Here is a 22,250-nt window from a genome sequence, read left to right on the forward strand (position 1 = left end):
TCCCAGAATAACTGGGGCCCAATCCCAATGTCCACACTCACAGACTCACAGACTTTAAGGCGCATTCCCAGGAAGTCCGTGAGGGCTTAGGGCTGTCCCACTGTCAAATCGTCAAGCGCGCGAGCCCTTTTTAAACCCTTTTTGTAAGTACGCATTTCTGCAGACTTTGCCTGAGGGAATTGCCCACAGTTCAAAGCGGTATGAAACACGGGGGTTACCACGGTTACCAGGGGACACCAGGAAGCGAGAGAAATATCTTGGCAAATCTGCCTTATAGGAGAAGAAGAAGAAGAAGAAGAAGAAGAAGAAGAAGAAGAAGGAAAAAGGGTAAACAAACAAGCATGGAAACCAACAGTGATGTTAAAATTATTCTTAACATAGATTTAAGATGGTACATTGGACACATGAAGTCAGAGGAATGCAATCACCTTATTACACACTTAGTTTATTCAACTAATAATTTTAGTTTTTCCTTAATGATGCTGTTTTGACCAATAATAATGCATTAATGATTATTGATACTTGTAGGCTGACATGTATCTCTTCTCCCCTCTGTAGGGCAAGAGCCTGCAGGACTTAAAAATCAGGCAGAAACATAAATTAAAAAATGTGCAACGTGTTTCAGCGTTGTGAAGGTAATGTGATAATGTGGCAAAGTGCTGTCCTGTTCCTTTTTACAGCATTACAAATTCTTCCAGTAGTGAATGGTTTTCATGGTGGAAAAAGTATCAACATTTTCAGTGTCACGGTCACCAGGTAGTCCTTTTGTTCAGATTGTGATGAGCGATGAAAAATAAGCCTTATCCCTCAAGTATTTTGGCTTCTGTCTGTGTTTATGTAATGTGTAATATGGCTAAATATGCTGATTTTATCTCAGTCCTGTAACCGGCAAGCTGACCAGAATTTATGTGCTCTGAGGGACAATGCTGCAAAGTTTTAACAGCTACCTTTCAAGCCTATACAGGAAATTTCCTTAAAAAGAATGCTTAGAAAATATAATAGAAAATACATAGCGCCACTTTAACATTCATCAAGTTAATTTAAGGCTGAGACTTTATGGAAACGTTGGCTAATTGCAGTGCCCAAACTTGCCCATTCTTACTGGTAGTTCTGCTTTTGACAGGTTGGCTGCCTGCATTAAGCAGGCCATGAGGTTTTAATAAATTCTTTCAAACTGAGTCCAAATGACCTGTAGTCTTTTAGTGTGGTGTTTTGATCCCAACCTTTTGCCCCCAACAATGAACTGAATTCATTATGTTAAGCGTTAAGGATGAAAATAGAACACCTTTGCAATGTGGATGGCCTTTGCTGACCCCCTTCTTGCATCCATGTAGGTTTGTGGGTCACACGTTCTTAAAGAGGAAAATAAATTAGGGCATCCAATAATAAGTTGTTTTACACTTTTCCCAAATGCAATAAAATATTAGTAGTTCTGTCCCAGTTTAACCTCTGGGAATTTTTGTTTATCTAATTCCACCACTGGGTCAAACCAGAATAAACTTTAATAAACTCATAATCACTTTTATAAAAATAACATTAAAAAGGGACACTAGTGTGAGATAGACAGAAATCTTAGCCTATTGGCCTATTTTGTGAATGGGATGGAGGGTGTTTGCAATGTGAATGTAATAGACTTCAATACTGATCTCCCCTGAGACTTTTTATATATTTTCCTTGTCCACCTCAAGGGAATGGACAGTTTGGTGTCCTGACTGTTTAACTCAGAGGACACTTTGTAAACTCAAATGGCCACACACAGCATAAAAACAAACACGTGTAACTTTCAAGATCCATTTATTTGAGTTGATACAGTACTACAGAGGCATTGTTTTGAGTAGAAATACACCCAAATGGATGAATTAAGACATTTTACAGGATTTGAGGAACTCTTATTGATTTGTTACTCTAACAAATACACATTTGGCCACTATCTTCACAATGAGATGATACCACTCTATTTCAAACAATGATACTTTTGTGTGCAGTACATCCTGAACACAACACACAGTCCAAAGCAGGCCAAAGCATGAACATGGAGTATAACAACAGATTAAATGGCTTGATCACCAATAAATACAAGTATAAAAACACATTGATAATAATTTTCATTATCAAAAAAAGGTCATAAAACATACCAAAGGCACACAACTTAGTCCACCTTGGCAGTTCAGGATCACCAACAGACAAACCCCCCCAAAAACAAACAAACAAAAAAACGGTGGCCATAGCCAACAATAGTAATGAGCCATAACAAAATAATACTTAAATAACATAATAATACTAATTTATTATTGTTGTCATAACAATATCCAGTCAAGTTTTCCTATGATTAGACTTTTTGCTAACTAAAAGATATGCACCACTTATTTCCAGTTTGGCAAAGTTTCATCATCAGATTCTTTCCATTGCTTTATTTCCTTTTTCTCCTGGTGTTGTTCCAGCATTTTGGACCTCATCCTAATTTGGTCAAGGTGGAAATGCAATTTTCTTAGGGTTGGCTATTGATATATCAGTACATATTCTTGTATTTTGCCCTATTTCAATTAAATTATAAGAGTTGCTTTTTGCCATTTGGAGGCTGTTAGTGGGATTCTCTCACCCACAGGTGTATCAAAACAGTGTAAAATAGAAACTACGCCAATTTCAGATCAGATTTGTCTGTTTCTGGAGAACTTTGAGGAAGGAAGTATTTTCTGCCATAACATAAAGCAATATAAAGTTTCTTATATTTTGGAAAATCAAAAACAGAAGCATAATAAAACAAAATACTAACATAGTATAATTTTTTCACTGTAAATCCAGTTGACAATAAAATGCAATACAAAAGGCAATAAGATGCAATATAATTCGCAACGGGTCTTTCATCTGAATCAATACCCAGGACCTTTCCGTCACACGAGAAGACCACTGACAAACATTCAACATGTGATCTGTTTCCTCGGGGTCATCTACTGCACGGTTTTCTAACCATATCATTTGATATTTTGGATGATGTCAGTCACCGTTCTCCAGCTTTTGGCTGCTGTTGAAAAGTGTAACGCACTTCCTAAGGCCATGGAGAACACACTGACTGACCCTCAAGACAAGCTGTATCAACACCCTCCAGCATCTCAAATAAAGACTCAAAAAGAAAACAAAAAACAAACGTAAGGTAAAGCCAATGTGGGGATGATTTCATTCACCAACGGGGATTCCCAAGTCAAAGAAAAATCCACAGTACTTCCACTAGTCCCTGATCCATCCATTCCCCTGAATCATGTCAAAACTTCATCACATCTTTGGTATTAAACAAAAAACAACAACTTTCCATCTACTCATTCTACTCACTTTCTTAACTTTCACTATTCTACATTACAATTCCTTCAAAAAATAACTCTAACTCCTTGACCTTTCCTGTGTTTTACAGGAAAGTCCTCTCTAATCTCAGCAACTTTCCATGCGTCATTCTTTCACACTCTTTTCTTCTCCCTCTAGCTATAAATCTCTGCGCGCTGCCTCTCTCTTACTGTCAAATGAAAACAATAGCTGGCTAATTGTACTTGGTTGACATAATGGACTAGTATACACAGCTGGAGGGCTGAGCACAGACTGCAGATCCCACCTGTGCTGAGTCGGTCTGGGGCTGATAGAGATCTCTAGCACCAACACGTCTCCAGCCTTTGTCTGAGGAATTTGCTGTGTCATCAGCAGGCTAAAACAAACCACTTTACTTAGCTCTTTTGAAGAGCTTTGGATAAAATATTAACTAGTCTGACAATGGAAACCACCTTAAATGTCTTTGGTTAAAAAAAAAATTGTCTCACTAAACAAAGCCTCTAAAATGTAAAGCTACCAAGGTTAAGGGAGCCAGGCACATTCCAGGACTATGAGGTGGTGTCTGTGCTATCTCCCTTCACCAATTGTCCCACTAGGTGAGCCCCTGCAGACCTCTGGTGCTGCCAGCGAAACTTTCCTCAACCAAGCCACCTTAACTGCTGACAAACCACACTATGGGCTTAAATACTGACAAAGAACACAGGGGAGGTCTTTTCAAGGCGGCCTGTAGATCCCAGCATATCTGTGTGTGATTCTAGGAACAGGGGGAGGAGATGAGACTGTTTGACTGCAACTGTCTGAGATTGACCATACAAACCTAAAATAAGTAGCTGTGCGCTCAAGGCCCTGGGTCTCTCCACATTCACAAACAACATCACAAAAAGCACAACTGGCGACAGGTTGGCCTGGCATTTCCCTCCACTTTAAGGAAATGACATACATAATTTTTTGTTATGAATCAAAAAAGGCACTTCCTACATATTCCCTAGTATCATACACATATATAGGACATACGCTTTTATGAAGGTATATTTGCCTGCGTGTTTTACAAGCGCAGACACAATTATATATGCTGATTATATATACTATATGTTTCTCATAACTGAGTAACATAATTATATATGTCAGTTCCACACAAAGAGTTGGAGATGAGGAGCTTTGGACTCTTCCAGTAACAGCCAGCCCACCAGTTTTGCACTTAAAACTAAAAGCTACGAAAATAATAAATAATCAGCAATGTCTGTTATTTTTGGAACAAGACCCTGGTTTGTTTCTTTTTTTTTAAAGGAAGTAAAGATCACAAAAGCATGTGCTCTGTGTGAGTTTTAAGGTGCTTTTGTAAACTCAAACTCAAAATTGGTGGTGTACAAGGACAGCCAACCGGTTTCTGGTTGCTGCATTTGTGATTCCAACTTGCCTTCTTGCTGAATATGTAAACATGTTGAACACAGCAAAGTCTATGGACGGGCCAAGAATGCAGACTGGGTGGCATTCTCTCATGCCAGCTCCTTCTCTCTCTTGTTCACAAAACCCTAACTAAATTTCCTCTGCCCAGAGAAGTGCACCAAAGTGTGTACATCTGTGTGTGTGTGTGTGTAGACATATCATTTCCATCAAGATTTCATCCCCATTTGGAAAACCACAAATTCCCAAAAGGTGTATCCCAGTAACACACTGGTCGTTAATGCCACCCATATACATCTGTGTACACATACACACACACGCGCGCGCACGCACGCACACACGCACACATGCACGTACGCACACACGCACGCACACACACACACACACACGCACACACACACACACACACGCACACACACACAGACACACACAAAGACACACACACACACATACACACACACACACACACACACACAGTCACGTTCAATTCCCACCCATCTGTTAGGTGAGGTTGCTGCTAATGTCCAGGGCTTGCTGGTACACCTGAGTCATGTCCTCCAGGTCCCCTAGCAAGGAGAAGCTGCCATTGTCCCCTGGGGAGCCTTTTGTTTTGGGGCCACGGCTGAACTTGGGTCCCTGGAGCGGAGGGGCAGGCTGGAAGCCCTTGAAGTTGGCGAGCTGCAGCAGGTTTTCAGCTGAGACACAGGCCCTGATGTTTGGGCGGAGGTGGGTGGTGGAAGGGTGCCACTCAGCCCCACTCAGGGAGCTAGGCGACAGGGACAGCGTGGAGCTGTCCTCTCCGACAATGCTGGAGGGCCGACTCTGACTGCGGGACAGACCTGAGTCAGTTGATGGAGGAGGCTCACCAAGGACTCCAGCCACTGCTGCTGCCGAGGGAGGCCCGCTGTAGGTGGAGTACTTGCCGTTTCGCTTCAAGATGCCCTTTCTCCCCATCGCTCTCTTAGGCGGGGAGGTGGCTAGCAGAGACATACTGGCACCCCCCAAAAGCTCAGAGGACTCGCTGCGCTCTGGTGAAGAGTAGTACCCTGATTCCCGCTGTTGGTTGTTCTTCAAGATGCCTTTTTTGGGCAGAGATGGCACCATTTTAGCTGGCGAGCCTCCTCCCAGAATCAGCTCCTCTTCCTCTTGATCTGGACTTGAGGCTTCCTCTCCCTCTTCGGTTTGTTGAGGCAGCGCTGCATGGCCCAACTCCACATCTTCCAGACTGGCAGACTGCTGCTCCTCAGTGACCCTGGTCTTAAGGATCCCCTTGGGTCTCTTCAGACCCGGTTTGTCCTCTGCTCCACAGTGGGTCTGCCCTGACTCAACATTTTCCTTCTTGGACTTTTTGGGCCTCTGGCGCAGCAGTTGGGGCATGGCTGCAGCTTTGGCTCCAGAACCACGTGGCTCAGTGCGGTTCTGCCAGTCGATGAAGCGGGCCAGCATAGGCGAGCCTCCATGGTCATGTTGGGTCTCGCAGTCACACACACTGTTCTTCCAGCCCCAGTTTACCCACCAGTGGTTGGCTATGTCCTCCACTGTGGCCCGGCGCTCAGGATTCACCATCAGCATCCAGCGGATCAGTCCACGGGCATCTAGCAGGAAACATGACAAGAACAATCTGTAAGCTGCCACATATAACACATCACTTTCATAAAAAGCTAACTATTTGATAACAAGCTATTAATGAGTACTAAAAGGAGAAGTGGAGTTGAGTTCGACACTGCAAGCACTACCTGGGGCTGTCTTAATTGAAAGATGCTGGAACTGGTGTGGGTTTTCATTAAATAATTGAATAATTAAGGCTGTGTGTAAAAGCTGGTGATATAATTATTTGCTTATTTGGCTTTTAAAAACAAATGCAGTGCTTTATACCCTTACTAAAAGCATTAGTCACTAAATATTTTACATGATTATTTTTCCATTGTTCAGTTTAAACCACAACAATGTACCCTCAGTTAAACACTAGACAACACATGCTAGTGACAACGTTTACACCATGTGAGTGTCTTTGGTACTGCAGTATACCAATAATAATAGGCACAAAAACAAAATTGTTTCCAACTTTCAATGGAATGTTTGCATTCCTGTTCCTGCCATATATTTCAGTTCCTGAAACAACTAGACTTGAGATTAGATTTATTAAAAATGGTGATGTTATTGAGTTTTTTAATACTATCTGGACAAAAAGTGTAGATCTGAGCATCATGTGTAATGGATTGTGCAGATTCTACTATATGTACACATTGAGAGCACTCTGATCCATATTCCATTCAACAGTTTATGGACCAATGTCTCAAAGAGTATTTTCTGGAATCTACATAAAGAAGTGACTGCTATAGAATTTATGGACATAATCTCAGGGGTTGAAAGTTTCTGACAAATGGTGTTCCCAAAGTGACTCTATCTGCAGTTCAGCTGAACTAGATTTGCCAAGTATAGTTTATGATGTAGTTTCTGGTGGTGATGGAGCAATGGATAAGACACATGACTTTGGTGTGAGAGACCCGGGTTCGAATCCACTGTGACACCAATGTGTCCCTGAGCAAGACACTTAACCCCTAGTTCCTCCAGAGGTTGTGCGACCTCTGACATATATAGCAATTGTAAGTTGCTTTGGATAAAAGCGTCAGCTAAATGAATAAAGAAAAAGCACTGGGATCAGGTGTGTTTTCCCAGAATGACAAAAACCAGGAAAATACAAACAGAGGTTCCTGCCGTACCTGAGGACTGAGTGGGCTCTTTGTACTCGCCGTTGCTTATCTGGCGAATGAGGTTCTTGTGGTCTCCCCCATCAAATGGCATGGTCCCGTAGACCAAGGTATACAGCAGCACCCCGAGAGCCCAGCTGTCCACCTGATGGTAGAAACAAAAAAGCTGGTCATACACATGTTCATTCAGTCATACACAGAACACACACTGCCTATAAACTGAGCCATATATACTGTACGCAGCAAGCAAACAAAACAAATAGTTGAGGTGTGTTCAATCTTGTGTTATGTAATGAAGACACAGCCTTCCCATTCCTGTTTTGATGAGTGATTCATTGCATTAATGTGTGGAATGAACAGAATTTTGAGTGATGCTCTTGAGTTTACTTTGACATTAATCAGCACCATAATTACTTTTTCACCCTAATGCCACGCACGAACATCTCTGTTAAAGCGCTTGCGATGCTACAGTTATTCTTCAGTGCATCTTTTATAGAAATAATAACAAATGCCAGTACTCTGGTTGGAAATGGCTTATTTCTACGTGGGTAAATCTACCAGCCCCCCTTCACGCTCTCACAGTCTGTCAGGGGGAAGCGAGCACTTTCTGACCACTAACCTAATGCAACATGACTTTCTAAATAAGCGGTTACATAACAATTTGTGTCTGGGGCATGAGGAGGTGCAGAGCTATGTGGGAAGTTGTGAGATTGGAAGGGGGTAATGAGTTGTGATGTCCTGGCCCCTGATGACTCACTGAGACATGCTGCCATTCAGAGATCAGTAGATGACCTGTCTATGTGACAGTGATTTGTGTGTATTGACTGTAGTTAGGGGGGGATGTGATGTTCTGAGGAATGTGCTTCTGATGGTGGTATCTTAAGCTCTAAGACACAGTCTAGGAAGAGGAAATCAGATAGGGCCAGTTAAAGAGTTAGTGTACTTCCTCTAAGGATCTGGACCACATCAAGAATGTTTCACTCTCCTGTTGCTATTGGTCCATTCCTGAGGGCGAGACAGGGCATGCAGTATTGTTGTGATCTATTTTCATTGCTTGTGTTTGCTGTAATTTGTGGCCTCACCCCAAACGAGGTTCTGTAATTTTGATTGCAATCGGACTGCTGTAGTTTTTAGCACTCTGGAGGAAATTATAGTGAATTACGCTAAATTGAATGGTTGGACTTGAATATCTAAAAATGCAAGTTTTTTTCCCCCTCTGTTGCTTTGTTTTATGTAACTGATGCGATTTCAGAGACAACGCCCTTCAGAATGACTCTGGAATTGCCAGATAAGTGGCTTTGGGGAGACATTTTCACTCTTTCTTTCACCAAAACTATTTGACTTTGACCATGAGCGTCTTTTAGAGGCTGTGGAGTTCATTCCAATCCCATTAAGATGAGAAGAAAGTGAGTAAAAACTCCAGTACCTCACTTCAAAGGACCCAAACATTGTAGAAAGGGGGGACAGGGGAGGGTGCAGACAGTATCTGAGCTGACCCACTGTGAAGTTGCAAGAGAGACCTCCCTTTGGAGGCCAATAGTAATCCCATCAAAGAAAAATAAAATAAACCCTATCCACCACTTTGTCTCCAGCCTATGTGATGATGATAATCACTAGTGAGATAATAATGATGAAAGATATATAAAGTGAGAGATCTAGGAGGTTCACACCAAATTTAACAGCTAAGAATGACAATAATGATGATGAACTAAATCAAGTCCTGGAAATTAAGTTCACACACAAACAGCTGCTTAGTCATTATCATTGTTTTGCTCACTGGTTCTCACCTCTGGGCCACGGTATGGTCTCCCATTGACGATCTCTGGTGAAGCGTAGAGCGGGCTGCCACAGAAGGTTTGCAGCAGCTTGTCCTTATGGTAGAGGTTGGACAGCCCAAAATCAGCAATCTGTGGAAACAGTGATATGTGTGAATTTTACACTGGCCATGTGATCGTTAATCCCTCATACAAAGATCATTTGGGGTAAGGTATTATAGTCCTGTGGGTAACGCATCACAGATAAAAGGGCAAACTCACCTTTATGTTACAGTTTTCATCCAGTAGCACATTTTCCAGTTTCAGATCCCTGTGCACAACTCCATTCTGAAAGACAATCACAAAAAAACAAAGTAATGATTGATTAATCTATCAATGTATTATTCATGAGAGATTGATCCAAGTAATAAACAGTCCATTGTATTAAGAGATGATTTACTCAAAGCTTACAAAGCTATCTTGTGGCTCTCGGGGGAAATCAAGGCAGCCTATTGGTCTAGTACTCTTTAATTGGTCTTGTCCCTTCTGGGGTCTTTATGCTGACATCTGCTATGATTTTCTTTTTAAATCGACTCACATGATGTGTCACATAAACATGATCCTGTAATTACCACCTTGTATGAATGATGTTCTCACAACATCTTGGGATTAAAAAACAACTATGCTGTTAATGTCTGGGTTAATGTCTGGGTTTAAAAAAAACCCTGGAATTAACATGTGGTATGCAGACAGACAGAACCCAGCTCAGATGTGGAGGAGTGACTTCATCCATCAGGGTTGCGCTCTGCATGGCATCTCCCATTGGTTATTGCTTGGCAGGGAGCTCATGTTCACATGACCCTGATTGGTGGATACAATGAAGAAATGGTTGCTTGCTTGTTGTGTCAGTGACTCACACCACCCCACCCAGCGGGAGGTTGTGCTTGGTAGTGATGATTCATCATTCACGGCTGTCTGGGACTCTCCTATCTGAGGACCATGACATCATCCCTATCTCCAGCTGGGGAGTGGATGACAAGAGGGGAGCTCATCCAAACAAGCCCTGGGACCTTGGGGTTTTGATGGGAGTTAGTGACGTGTGGAACACGGGTTGACATGGGTGTGGCTGGAGCTAAATCTCTGGGGAAACGCTTTAGGGGTATCTTGGGACGTCCATCAGTGTGTCAACAGATGAGGCCAGAATTAATGCAAAGCCTGTTTGGTGCACTGTATCAGATAATAAGCCTGAATTAAACTGGTCTGTGTTCCATCTTCACTCTGAAACAGATGACTCCCTAACAGCCGTGCGCCAAGAAAAGCACACAGTGTAGTAAGGGCTGCAGATTAACTGGCTATATGGTTGACTGTGGAGGTGCATGGTTTATGTTACAATAAGCATGCTGCTGCATGGAAAACAAAGCCTGCATGTTTATATCTATGTATAGTATGGTATGGGTTTCCTCACCTTGTGGCAGTGGTGCACGGCGGAGACTATCTGTCTGAAGAAGTGTCGAGTCTCCCGCTCACTCAGGCGCCGGCGCTCGCTAATGTAGTCATACAGCTCGCCCTTGCTGGCGTACTCCATCACGATCACGATCTTGTCCTTGTTCTCAAACACTGAGAAATGATAAGAAAACAATTGGGAGTTCATTAATCTACTTTCAGGAAATAGATCTATATCAATAGCAAGAGAGATGGGAGGAGAACTTATAAAGTCATTCCAGTTTCATTCTATCATGTTAAAATCACACATGGACATTGTGATGTAAAAAGCAGAGTAAACCAGTTTACCCCCTTTAGTTTTGAAGCATGAATCCAAATTCCAAAGGAGCACATAACATCTCTACACTTCCCAAGGTTATATCACCCAAACCCCACCTCATGTGTCTGGCTCCTTCACAACATTGCAGGGAGGGGCTGTTAACTCAATCAAGCCCAGTACTCAGAGACGAGAGAGTGGAGAGCAGTGAAACAGAGAGAAAGCAGCACCTCTCAAAGAGAGAATGAGTTAGCTTTGCAGATAGATGGTATGCTACAGTTTTATGTGCCACTTCGCAATTCAACATTGCGTCATGTCAACACATTTCACAACACATTCCCACATTCTTTTAACCACCATACTAGTGTCCATCTGATTGGAAAATATCACAATATTGAATATATTGCATAACAGTATATTATAACAACACCCTTCTCAAAACCATTAATTAAAAATATTGCATTACTCATTAGTAATTCATGACTAAACACATGTAAAAGCATCACCTTGTTATTTTAAGAGAAGCACAAACTGAAGCACGAACTGTTTATCATGTATTTCTCTGAATAAATAATTACTGTTCTTCTGTGTTCTGTTTACTCATTAAAATCTATAGCAGTGACAATATACTGTATCTACTGCTTTTATATTTGCTCAATTTTTATATGACCAAAACAAAGAATGAAAAAGGATGGGAAACAATGCTGGTTAATTCATCCCCAGTTTCACTTTTAGAAGAGAAAACAACGTGAATAAAATATTTCTTTTACATTAACTAACAGTCTCACTTGAATCAAATCTGGTGACTGGAGAAAGTGTTATTACAAGTGTATTACTGTAAAGCAAGACTAACCAACTGCAGTTACCAAACATATCATTCGTTGTCAGCATTTAGCCTTCTGGTGTATCATTTTAACTTGGCAACATACTTCCCAGTGCCTTGGCATGAAGGGAATGAAAATGGTTAGGCAGAGAGAGAGAGAGGAGAGAGAGAGAAAGACAGGGTATACTGAGGAGATGACAACAACACAGTCAGCCATGTTGCTCCGTATTGTGTGGGTTGATTTTCCCACACAGCAGGGTCACTGAGGGTGAAGGCCTCTGCTTTCTGCACCCTTGAGTGAGCACCTTCATAGTTTGTCACACTACTTTCCTCACCCCCTCCCGGGGTCCTTTGAAAGATATAATCCTCTACAAAAACACACAGTTGCTGAGTGATGGTAATGCTCACCGATTCTGGCTGCTCTGGAAGTAACAGACGGCATGTAAGCCAAGTACCACCGAAGGCAGAACAGATCCAGCCTTCTGACTGGTGGACAGAGGTGGTGACCTGGGGTAACATTCACAATGATCCGTGTTGGGGTTGTGCTTGGAGAGCCAATTCCCAGCTTGCACTCCCATTTACCTTTGACCCCTGGTGGTGAAGTAATTACCTGGGTTACATAACTTGGGTTTGTTACAGCCCGTTGGGTACACCAGCCACCACTACAGTCTCAATGTCACATATTGGGCTTTTGTTCACAGGTCAGGCCCTCACGCAGAGTACTATTTCAAAGTGCAATACAGAAGAGTGGCGGAATACTGTTTAAATTACTATCTAGGCTTATGTCACCTTTAGAGAATGCAGTAAAATGAATACAATGAAAAGTGTGGCTCTTCACTCACAGAAGGGAGAATGGTTTGAGAGTCTGTTCTAACTTCATATATCCTCCTTATTTACCTTTTCCCCTATGAATTACACTTATCCACTTTGTTGCTGAGAGTCAGATGATAACATATGAGATACCAATCTGTGCGCCAAATGTGACACTACAGCTAGCAGCCAGTTAGCTTAGCATTGAGGCTAGAAACTAATTAACTAGTTCCCATCCCATCTCCCGCAGAAAGCTCTGCTCTGAACCGCTTGAAAACAGCTCGTTTGTTGTCCAGCCCTTCACTTCCTTTACTTGTGACATCACAATGAAAACGCGTCATAAAGCTTGCCAAGCAGCTTGCGGGGGTCAGGCACGCCCTCAAACCAAGCTAGTCTGAGCAGAGGCCCTTTGGCTCGACTTGCCTTTGTTTGGGTTTCCATTGTAGAAATGTTGTACCTGTACCTGCTTCCAGGTACTTTTTTTCGTATCACCTCACCTCCATCGAGGTTCCAAGCAAGCTGAGGGATACTAAAATGTAACGTGAAAACACGACAGACTGCTGATTGGTCAGAGAGAATATTCACTATTCACTGCATCATCATTGCTTGCACCAGACAGAGGCCAGCAACATAAAGTTTTATATTTTACAGTTTTCACATGTTATTTCATCACTAAATCCACTTCTGAGAAGTTTCGAGGTGAGAAATCAGCTGTGTAGATTTCGAATATTGACAGTTTTACGAGAAGTGATGGTGAAACAAAAATGTGCTTGAATATTTTCGGAGTTGAGGAGCCCTCGGCTCCCGCCGTCACACAGACCGCTGCAGCAACAACGGCAGAGGAAAACACAGCTGGAAGGTTTTCATACCGCTTATCTGTCTTTACATTCTGAGGAATGCTGAAACGTTTTAACCGTAGACTGTATTTTAAGAGCTTTGTGGGTCGCTGGTGTGTGTGTCGCATTGAACATTACGTTGTGGCAGTTGTGTGTGGCGTCGCTATGACGACCTGCAACATACTATCTCTGGGTACTATCTGCAATGGAAAACGGAGCAGGGCCGAGTAGAGCTGAGTCTATCGATTTTCGGCAAGGCAGCATGGATCGTCAGAACACCGGCAACAGTTCAACTTTTAGTCCTAATGGTAAGATCTGGAACAACGATGTTGTGTGGTTGTGGACTTGTGAGTAATCTGCTAGGTTACAGTCACAGTCTGAAGAGGCTTTGATTTGGATCACACTACCTTGTTTCTTACGACCCGCCCTTCTCTGCTTCTGATTGGTTAGTAGTCCTTACCTGGGAACTGCGCATGTGCAACTAGTAACAAGTAAGATGCATCACTCTGTAGCTCAAGAGCAGAGTGTACAATACATAGGGTGAAAAGAGGAGCTGCAAAATGCAGTATGAGAAAAATATGGTGTTTTTTGAAAATTAAACCATGTAAACCTGTTCTGGTACAACCCCTAATTAAGATTTTGAACCTGAAAATGAGCATAAAACCACCTCTTTAATTCACACAAAAACTGAAGTATAAAAACAACAAGTTGAGATTTAATGGAGATGTATGTGTCGGACTATTTGTTGGCTGGGAAAAGCAAACTAGGGGCACTAGGGTACGTAGTTGCCTATGCCTGAGAATCTGCTTTTAAATGCCTCGCACAGCATGCTGATGGGTGCAGAATGTGAGGGAGTGGTAAAAATCAATCTTCACACACACATCTGGTTCAGCTTTGCTTCACACAAAGCAGTTAGCAGGGGCTGTTGAAGAGGGTGTTGCCGGATACACAAATCTTGGGGCCTCCTATATATCTCTAAAGCAAGGCTGGGAGGAGGCCAGGCCACAACAGTAAACGTTGGGTTTGAGGAGAAACACCAAAGAGCGAGAGCAATGAGTCTGGTAGAGTATTTTGGTGGCGTACGCTGCTTTTAAAGGAAGGCAGCACACATAGGAACACCATCCAGTCTCCTTGGAGTTTATAAAGCTGGGTGTTCTTTTAATCATTCTCCTACAAAACACATAAAACTGCACTTCAGCCCTTCAGCTGACTACTGGCACGTTCCCATGACAAATAGTGATGTTTGCTGCATATTCACATTACTGATAACTACCTGGGGACTTTGAAACTGAACAAAGGTCAGTGAGTAAGCCAGTTTGGCAGTGGCACATAAATAACTGCCATTATGCCAGGGCTGCTATCGTGAAAAGGGCACTGAAACCGTTGCTTTGTTGACATGGGCATAAAAATAGTCAGAAGTCACAAATCATATGAAACCAATTCACATTGCAGTGCCTTGCGACTTTAATTGCCTGAAAATAGGCACAAACTACATTATAAGGGATGACTAATTGCCAGAAATATGTTGAAAGAATTCAATGGGAATTGTTCAGGCTTTTTACTCACCATTAATTCTAATCTATGTTTTCTTCCAGGGAGGCTAAGGTCATTCTAAAAGACAAAAAAGGAGGTCCCAAAAAGTAAATATGTGAGCCGTTTAAGCCTGACTTGAAGGCTTTGATATTTAGAGAGTTGCTTCCTAGGGTAGATATATGTTGACGTTGCTCCGGGGAAGACTTAAGGCACCCTTGTAACACCCCTTTCCTCCCTCTGCATAGCAATTGGACTGGAGTCAGACAGGGTGCAGGCCTGGGTGACTGAGGTCAATCCAGTGTCTCCCTAGCTACACACACACACACACACACACACACAGCTGTAGTTGTCTCTAAGTATCAGCAGATGTCTGGCCCTGAGATCAAGACCAGAGAAGACAAGAGATGAGACCTCTTATGTGGGAGAGGCAATCCCTTAGAATACCACCCCTCTTACACACACAAACTTTCAACACATGTGTGCACACACACACACACACATACACACACACACACATACACACATAAACTGAGGGAGATTTAGACGCAACATTGTCAAAGCCATCCAGGCTTTTACTGGCCCAGGCAGCCCAGACAGAGCAGAGAAGATGAATAACATCCCAGAGCTGTAGTCCAGGTCTTATTGTGACATCTGCATGTCAAAACATGACAATTCTGCAACTTATATGAACAGAGGGAGGGGTGAATTTTGGACGTGTGTGTTTTTGTTTATGTTTGTTCAAGTCAAATGAGTGTGCATGATTTACCACCTGTGTATGTGTATGTGACATGCAGCAGACCCTCACCTTCGTATATAGAAATGATGTGTGGGTGGCGGAGGGATGACATGATCTCAATCTCTCTGCGGATGTGAACCATATCCTGCTCATCCTTGATCTTCTCCTTTCGAATTGACTTGATAGCCACCTGGAAACAGAGGACAGAAGACACTTTGATCAATGACTTATAGCAACATAAAATGTATAAAGTAAATAGCAATAGCTTGGGTGTATCAGGTGTAACAGCTTAAAACACATTTTCCTTTTTTCGCACTAATTGCATAGATATGTTGATTTATTTGGAAAGGGAGGAAAAATCAAAGAAAATAAAGAAAGTAAGGGATTGAAGGACAACATATTTACAGTCTGTCACATTCATTATCTTATCAGTGAACTTTAAAATGTACATGGCTCTGCATGTGATATCTGTCTGTCTCAGCAAAAACATGAGCCAACTCAGTATGTGTTGTTACATTTCTTTCCCTAATAACCTTTGTGTACTTCATCAGCCTAATCTACCTCTCTTCTCAGGGGTCCTATAAGGCCTCTATAACAACCATTTATTTTATCACCAGGCATTGCTGTCGTGACGGCCAGATGAGTCAATAAGAGTGGGAGGTGTCATCTTAGTCTCACACTGTGTAATTTACTCAGCCTTCTTTCTGTACGAAGCTAAATGAAGGTCCTCTCTTTGAGAAAAACAACCTGACACGTGGTGCCATAATGGAGGCTTGCTTTGTACTCTTTCAGAGCCCGTGCCTACATTTAACCAGGTATTAGTCAGTGTTTGGGCTAGGTCTCTGATCTGGGGCCCCAAACCTTTCTCTAACAGAGAGATCAGAAGTCAGATTAACACGGTGAAACATGGGGTTTCCATAGAAACTTTCTATCTGGAAGGAGCTGTTGGCAGAAAACAAGACTATAGTTCTACAGCCACATTAACGCACAGTGGCGCTATCATGCTTATAATAACAATGCTGATGTTTAGCAGGTATGTTTACCATATTCATCATCTTAGTTGAGTGTGTTAGCATGCTAATATTTGCTAATTAGCACTAAACTGCTGAGGCTGATGAGAATATCATTAGTATTCCAGATATTTGGTCATACAACCAAGAGTAAAATGTTGGCACCAGACGAAAAGTAAATGGATCACCAAAGTTGTTGCAATTCAGTATCATGACATGTCTGTATCATGAAAAAGAGGTGAGCAAGGTGTTAAATAGTCATTCTAAAGGGAGGCAGGAAGACGTGGAGGTCAGAGTGCTCCTCCATAAATCACATGTCGGTATTAACCTACATAGCCATGTTTCCTCCCCTGTCAAAAAGTCCTTGAGAAGACACTGAATCACTACCCAGCCTCTTATTTTAGTCATTCTGAGCCAATGGCCTACTTATGAAATAGCCTGAAAAGGCTGACCTGCTGGGAGTTTTATGGAAGAATCAGGAGAATGGGCAGGGGTTGAGGAAGTGATTCAGTCAACTTGTCCTGCTAATGTGCCTGCTACAGGAGGTTCAATGGTCAACAACTACACTTGAGTTGACAATTTTAAACCACCAGGGCAATGCCACCGGGGTAAGAGACAGCCACAATGCATTCAAACCTCTAGCCTTTGCACTCCTTAAATAAGAGGTTAGTAACCTTCTCCAAATAAACCAATCAAGAGTACACAGTCTAGCACATGTCACTATAATTGTAGCCTAAACATTCTGGATTGAGTCCTGGGTTTGCTTTGATCAGGCCTGTATAGAGTCTGTTTGCTCTGAATTCTGTTAGTTTAAACTTTTGTCCTCTCCTAGCTAAGCGGTAGTATTCTGAGGAGCACAGCTTTATTCCATGCAGCAGAAACCACAGGCAGTAGTGAGTGCCAAGCTAATTACCGTGTACATCAATAAAAATAACCCCAAACCGGAATAGTTCCCTTCCAAAGCATGTCTTGATTACATAGAATTTAAAGAAATTATACCATAATAAACAAGATGGGGTCCAGGGGGTCCACATGCTGTGTTCTTAATTGGTTAAAAGTTGTTTGTGTCTTAACACTGATATTTTCCTCTACCTCATCAGATTCATCAACATTTTATCACTGATCCCCAAATCGTGAGTATATATTTTTGACTTTGGAGTTTAGCAGTGAGGCAGAATGTGAGTCACCTTCCTGGATTTAATGTAGGAATTAATTCAGGAATTCATTAATTTAGGATACAACTGCGAAACGACCTACAAAAGTTACACGTAAAGCCAAGTAAACTTTCTCTGTAGAACTGCTGCCTAAAACCAAAATGGTATTTTCTCCTAAAGGGGTAGTAATCAGTCTTTAACTGCCATGAGCTTAATTCCACACTATATGCTAACTCATTGAATGAGCCAGCTCTCCCGAATTGGGCTTGAGACAAAGCCAGGTATCTCTTGTGTATCGCCTCATGTTCCCCTGCCCTGACCCTGATGTGGATCATTAAACAGGACTGCAGATCAGCCACTTGCCAGCTGGCCGGGCTGGCTGACACAGCTACGCTTGTCCTTAAGTGGATCCCTATTACTGTCACTCATAGTAACAGGCGCTGCACTGCTGCCCACGCTGGCCCCTGCCAGGTATGGGGCCTTGCTCTTCTGGGCCCCCTCCTTGTTCACAACAGAGCTTGTTTGAAGTGAAAGTTCATGTTTCGCTTCACTGGAGCCTGCCATCTTCCTGCGCTTTCTCAGGCCATTAAAATAGATGAAGTATTCATCATCAGTTCACCCTTCCGTGCGTTTTCTAAAGATCATGATCATCTGTTGTGTTGAGTGTGTGTCTGAGTCAGAGTTAGGGGGGGAAGAGACAGAGAGAGTGAAAGAGTGGGAGGATAAGGGCCGTCACTTTTCCAGAGAACTATATTCTCAAATTCAGCCAGAAATCATAATACCTCATCAACAGCACCACATTTAGCAGAGGAATGTCAGTGTTTTCCCCTCTTGCGTACCTCTCCAGTGAATCCATTGTTGGGGAATGATGTAATCTGGTGCTTTAAGATCATATTAATATGACTCTCTAATCCCTTTAGCTAAGGCTGTCCCTCTCAATGTTATGACGGTGGGCTTCCCTGTGTCTCTATGCTAACTGCCAATCCTCTCCTGTCTGTGATGGAACTCCCATACAGGATATTAACCTTCCCCTTCCATCTCATTTCCTGCTATGGATGGCCTTTCATGCATCACTGCCCATTTAAGGCCCGCCTGTCACCACAAACTTTTCACTATAGTCATCTAGATGGCATATCAGAAACACAAAGTCTCTTTCACAAGTATACAAACATGAAACACATCTTCTAGAGGCATGCACAAACTCATGAGCTTGTGCATGTGTCACATATCCAGACTATGATGTATATGATCAACTCCATATAATGTTGGGTTTCCATTTAGCTGCCAAGCCGTACAACATTTGGCTTTGCAGATTAAAGCAGACACTCACTCAGTTCCACTTTCGCTGACACACTGAATGTGCCCACAGCTAATCAATCTCCCTCAAGCGCCTTCAGTTCATTCCACATATGTGCACACACACAGTCACACACAAAACTTTCTGAGTCTGTCCCCTCACTTATCTTTCTCTGCTCTCCTCATTTGGTTTGTGGAAGGAACCAGGGAAAGGTACAGGGTGATTGCATAACAGTCTGACCACACTGCTGCTGTATTTGCCATATGCACACAAGGGACTACCTTTCAGTCAGAGGTCATGTAAACTCTAGCAACGTAGTGCCAGACACACGTGGCCCGTGATGTGGCCGGCAAGCATGCTCTGTCTGTTTTCTGCTGTGCAGAGGCGTTGATTCTCAAAGGACTTCCCTAAGATATACAAACTCCCCCGTTTACTGACAAGCTATTTTAGGTCTGAATGCTAAACTGAGGAAGATTACAGGAGAAATGAAGCCACTAGGGCACTGAGTTTTGACCTACAAAGAATTATTTGTATACTGACAGGTGTTTCTTTAATTAATCCACGTTCCTTTTTTTCATATATATCAGCGAGAGTAGGCTAAACAGAAACACCTCTCTGTGTAATGCAATACATTTCAACACTACCACAAATTCATCACACAGTTAAATTAACACCTGACCTTTCAAAAACTGAACATTATAACCTTCATGAAGGTAGGATTCATTGCAGACTGCATTAGTTCTAACTACATGTACCTAATAAACTGGAAACTGATTGTATATTATGGGTGTACTCTATTGAAGATTTTAATTAGGAAATGTAATTTTAATAATTACCAGTAGGTAAGCATGGTTTTAGAAACATTGCAATTGCGGCTACTGTTACTCCAATACATTATCGAAAGCCACATTTTGTTCTTGCTAATTTGAGCTCTGAGGGAAACACTATTCATAATGTAAAAAGAATTTAATTTGACCCTTCCTGTCAATGCATTGTGCAATTTTACAATAGTGAAAGTAAAATACTTCACATTAGCACTACTGCCATGGCAACAATGAATCTGAAAACATACTGAAGAAACAACAAGGAGCCAAGTCGGACAGGCCAAGAGGGAGTAAGCCCTACTAGAGGTTTTATGATCCCCCTATCAAGCATGCATTTGCCAGGAGCTATGAAACCATTGGGGACATTGTTGACCTATACTGAGTTTCCCCTGGCATTCTCAGTGCATGGAAAGTTCCCCATGTCCTGCCAGAATGGGCACAGGGGTCATATTTTACCACACGTGGAAATATTCAGACGGATGCGCTGGTTTGCAAGGACATAACAGCAGATGGTGAGTTTACTATGGTAAAGAAGACAGCCAATACATTTTTTAAATGAAGAAACAGAAAGGGGTGGACCGAAAGAATAGACTATAGCCTGTGAGACACTGAACAAAGTCATGTAAGCTGCTTTCAGTGATGCTTACTAGGATCACTTCTATCACATCAGTCAGTCAGTAGCCGGATTTGCACTCCAGCATCCGGTCTTGAGGCCCACCATAGGACAAGGCGTGTGCAGCCAAAACTCACTGGCCCCATGGGCCCTTTTGAGCAAAGGGGGAATTCCCAGCGGGGGATGGACATGCACACGCCCCTTAGCAACAAAGAACTTATTTTAGGACCCGTGTTGTTTGTAATGGCAACTAAAATTGGCTTTACAAAAGTAGGCTATGCATGTCTAACAGCCATATAGACCTGCTAAAAGCATCATGCCATGTGTTTACAGTCTCTTAAGTGGCTCACCTCTCTGCCGGAGTGCCTTTCAATGGCCTTCTTGACTTTGCCATAGGTGCCTCTTCCCAGCGTCTCCAGCAGCTCGTAGCGATGTTTCAGGTTATGCTTGTGATGGTGTTTCTTCACGCCCGAGTTTCTCCGTCCATCACTGCCTGCCGGGGTATCGTCGGGTGAGTTGCCGGCAAGCAGGGATGGAGTTGGAGGTGGAGGGGAGAGGTCACCCCCTGCCGGTTTGCCCGCAGAGGTTTGGCCTTTCTGGGCCTCGGGACGCCTTGCCCCCCGGTGAAGCGATAAATAAGCGGTTTCCATCTCACTAGGGAAGTGTCCAAACAACCTTCCCACTGTTAAATATTTCAAACTAACTACCTAAAACAAATTGATAATATAATACTTATAGATCTAATAATAGCCTAGTAATAATAAATAAATAAATTACAAGGAATAACGCGTAGCCTACTAGTCATATTATTAGGCCTACATGTAGAAACTAGCATTTCCAGATTGTCTTGTTGATCGACTTTGATCAATGCGAACAAGGATTTATCCTCCTAGGCTATCTATTCATGTTATTATCGCTATATAATCAATCTACTGAGGATTAAGCACAAAAGGTCTAAAAGGACATTATCAGTCCATAATTACCGGATACATAGTCCTATTATCATCGGATAAAAATAATTAATTCTAGTGCCAATTTATGATAAAATATGTATTCAGATTTCGACAGCAGGCAGCATGCCGAAAGCTGAATACACGTTCGATTTAGAGATGATATTGGCTATAATGTATTTGCAAGCTAATTCCCACATAAAAGAAAAACGCCTAAATATATGGGTTTGATCTCCTCACTCCTTAATTGACTGGCATGGTCTAGCTATGGTTAATTCTTGCTCGTTCACATTATCTGTCGTCCTAAACGCTGCCAACATCACCGACTCACGTCTAAAAGGCGAGAAAGCTGCGACGAAACCGGCGTTTTGGATGAAGATGACCCTCATTTTGTCCACGGCCCAGGTATAGCTCCTCACTCATCTGGACTCTGTCTATTGTGCGACTGCATGCTCCGTGCAGTAGTCGACGGCGGTAGAGGTGCGCTGTGATCGGACACTATCTCAAGCTGAGACGTTTTGGATATTGCCATGGTCGTTTTGCTGCTCCCCTTCTTGTTCTTGTTCTTCTTCTCCGTCTGCCCTTCTTCTTGTTTCTCCCCTTTCTCTCTCTATCCTCAACGTGAGAGGCTGTGAATAAGGAATGCGAGAGGATCCGAGTCTGGAGGCGGGGTTTGCGCAGACCGCCTCCTCCCCTGTCTTTTCTGTTCCCCTCTTTCTTT

At 42.6% G+C, this 22,250-nt stretch overlaps 1 protein-coding gene across 1 annotated transcript; it reads right to left on the bottom strand.

The window, feature by feature from the left end:
• Positions 1–1,777: 1,777 nt before the first annotated feature.
• Positions 1,778–22,250, bottom strand: nuak1b (NUAK family, SNF1-like kinase, 1b). The gene is made up of 7 exons (XM_038705387.1): positions 20,930–22,250; positions 15,751–15,871; positions 10,650–10,801; positions 9,467–9,532; positions 9,218–9,337; positions 7,443–7,575; positions 1,778–6,314 (listed from the first exon to the last, which is right to left on the bottom strand). Exons 1-7 carry the CDS (start codon positions 21,227–21,229, stop codon positions 5,221–5,223), a joined length of 1,986 nt encoding a protein of 661 aa, XP_038561315.1. The 5' UTR covers positions 21,230–22,250; the 3' UTR covers positions 1,778–5,220.

Source organism: Micropterus salmoides, unplaced genomic scaffold (genome assembly GCF_014851395.1).
Source record: "Micropterus salmoides isolate LMB-PRFRI ecotype aquatic unplaced genomic scaffold, ASM1485139v1 Ms_hic_scaffold_8, whole genome shotgun sequence".
NCBI classification, from domain to species: Eukaryota; Metazoa; Chordata; class Actinopteri; order Centrarchiformes; family Centrarchidae; genus Micropterus; species Micropterus salmoides.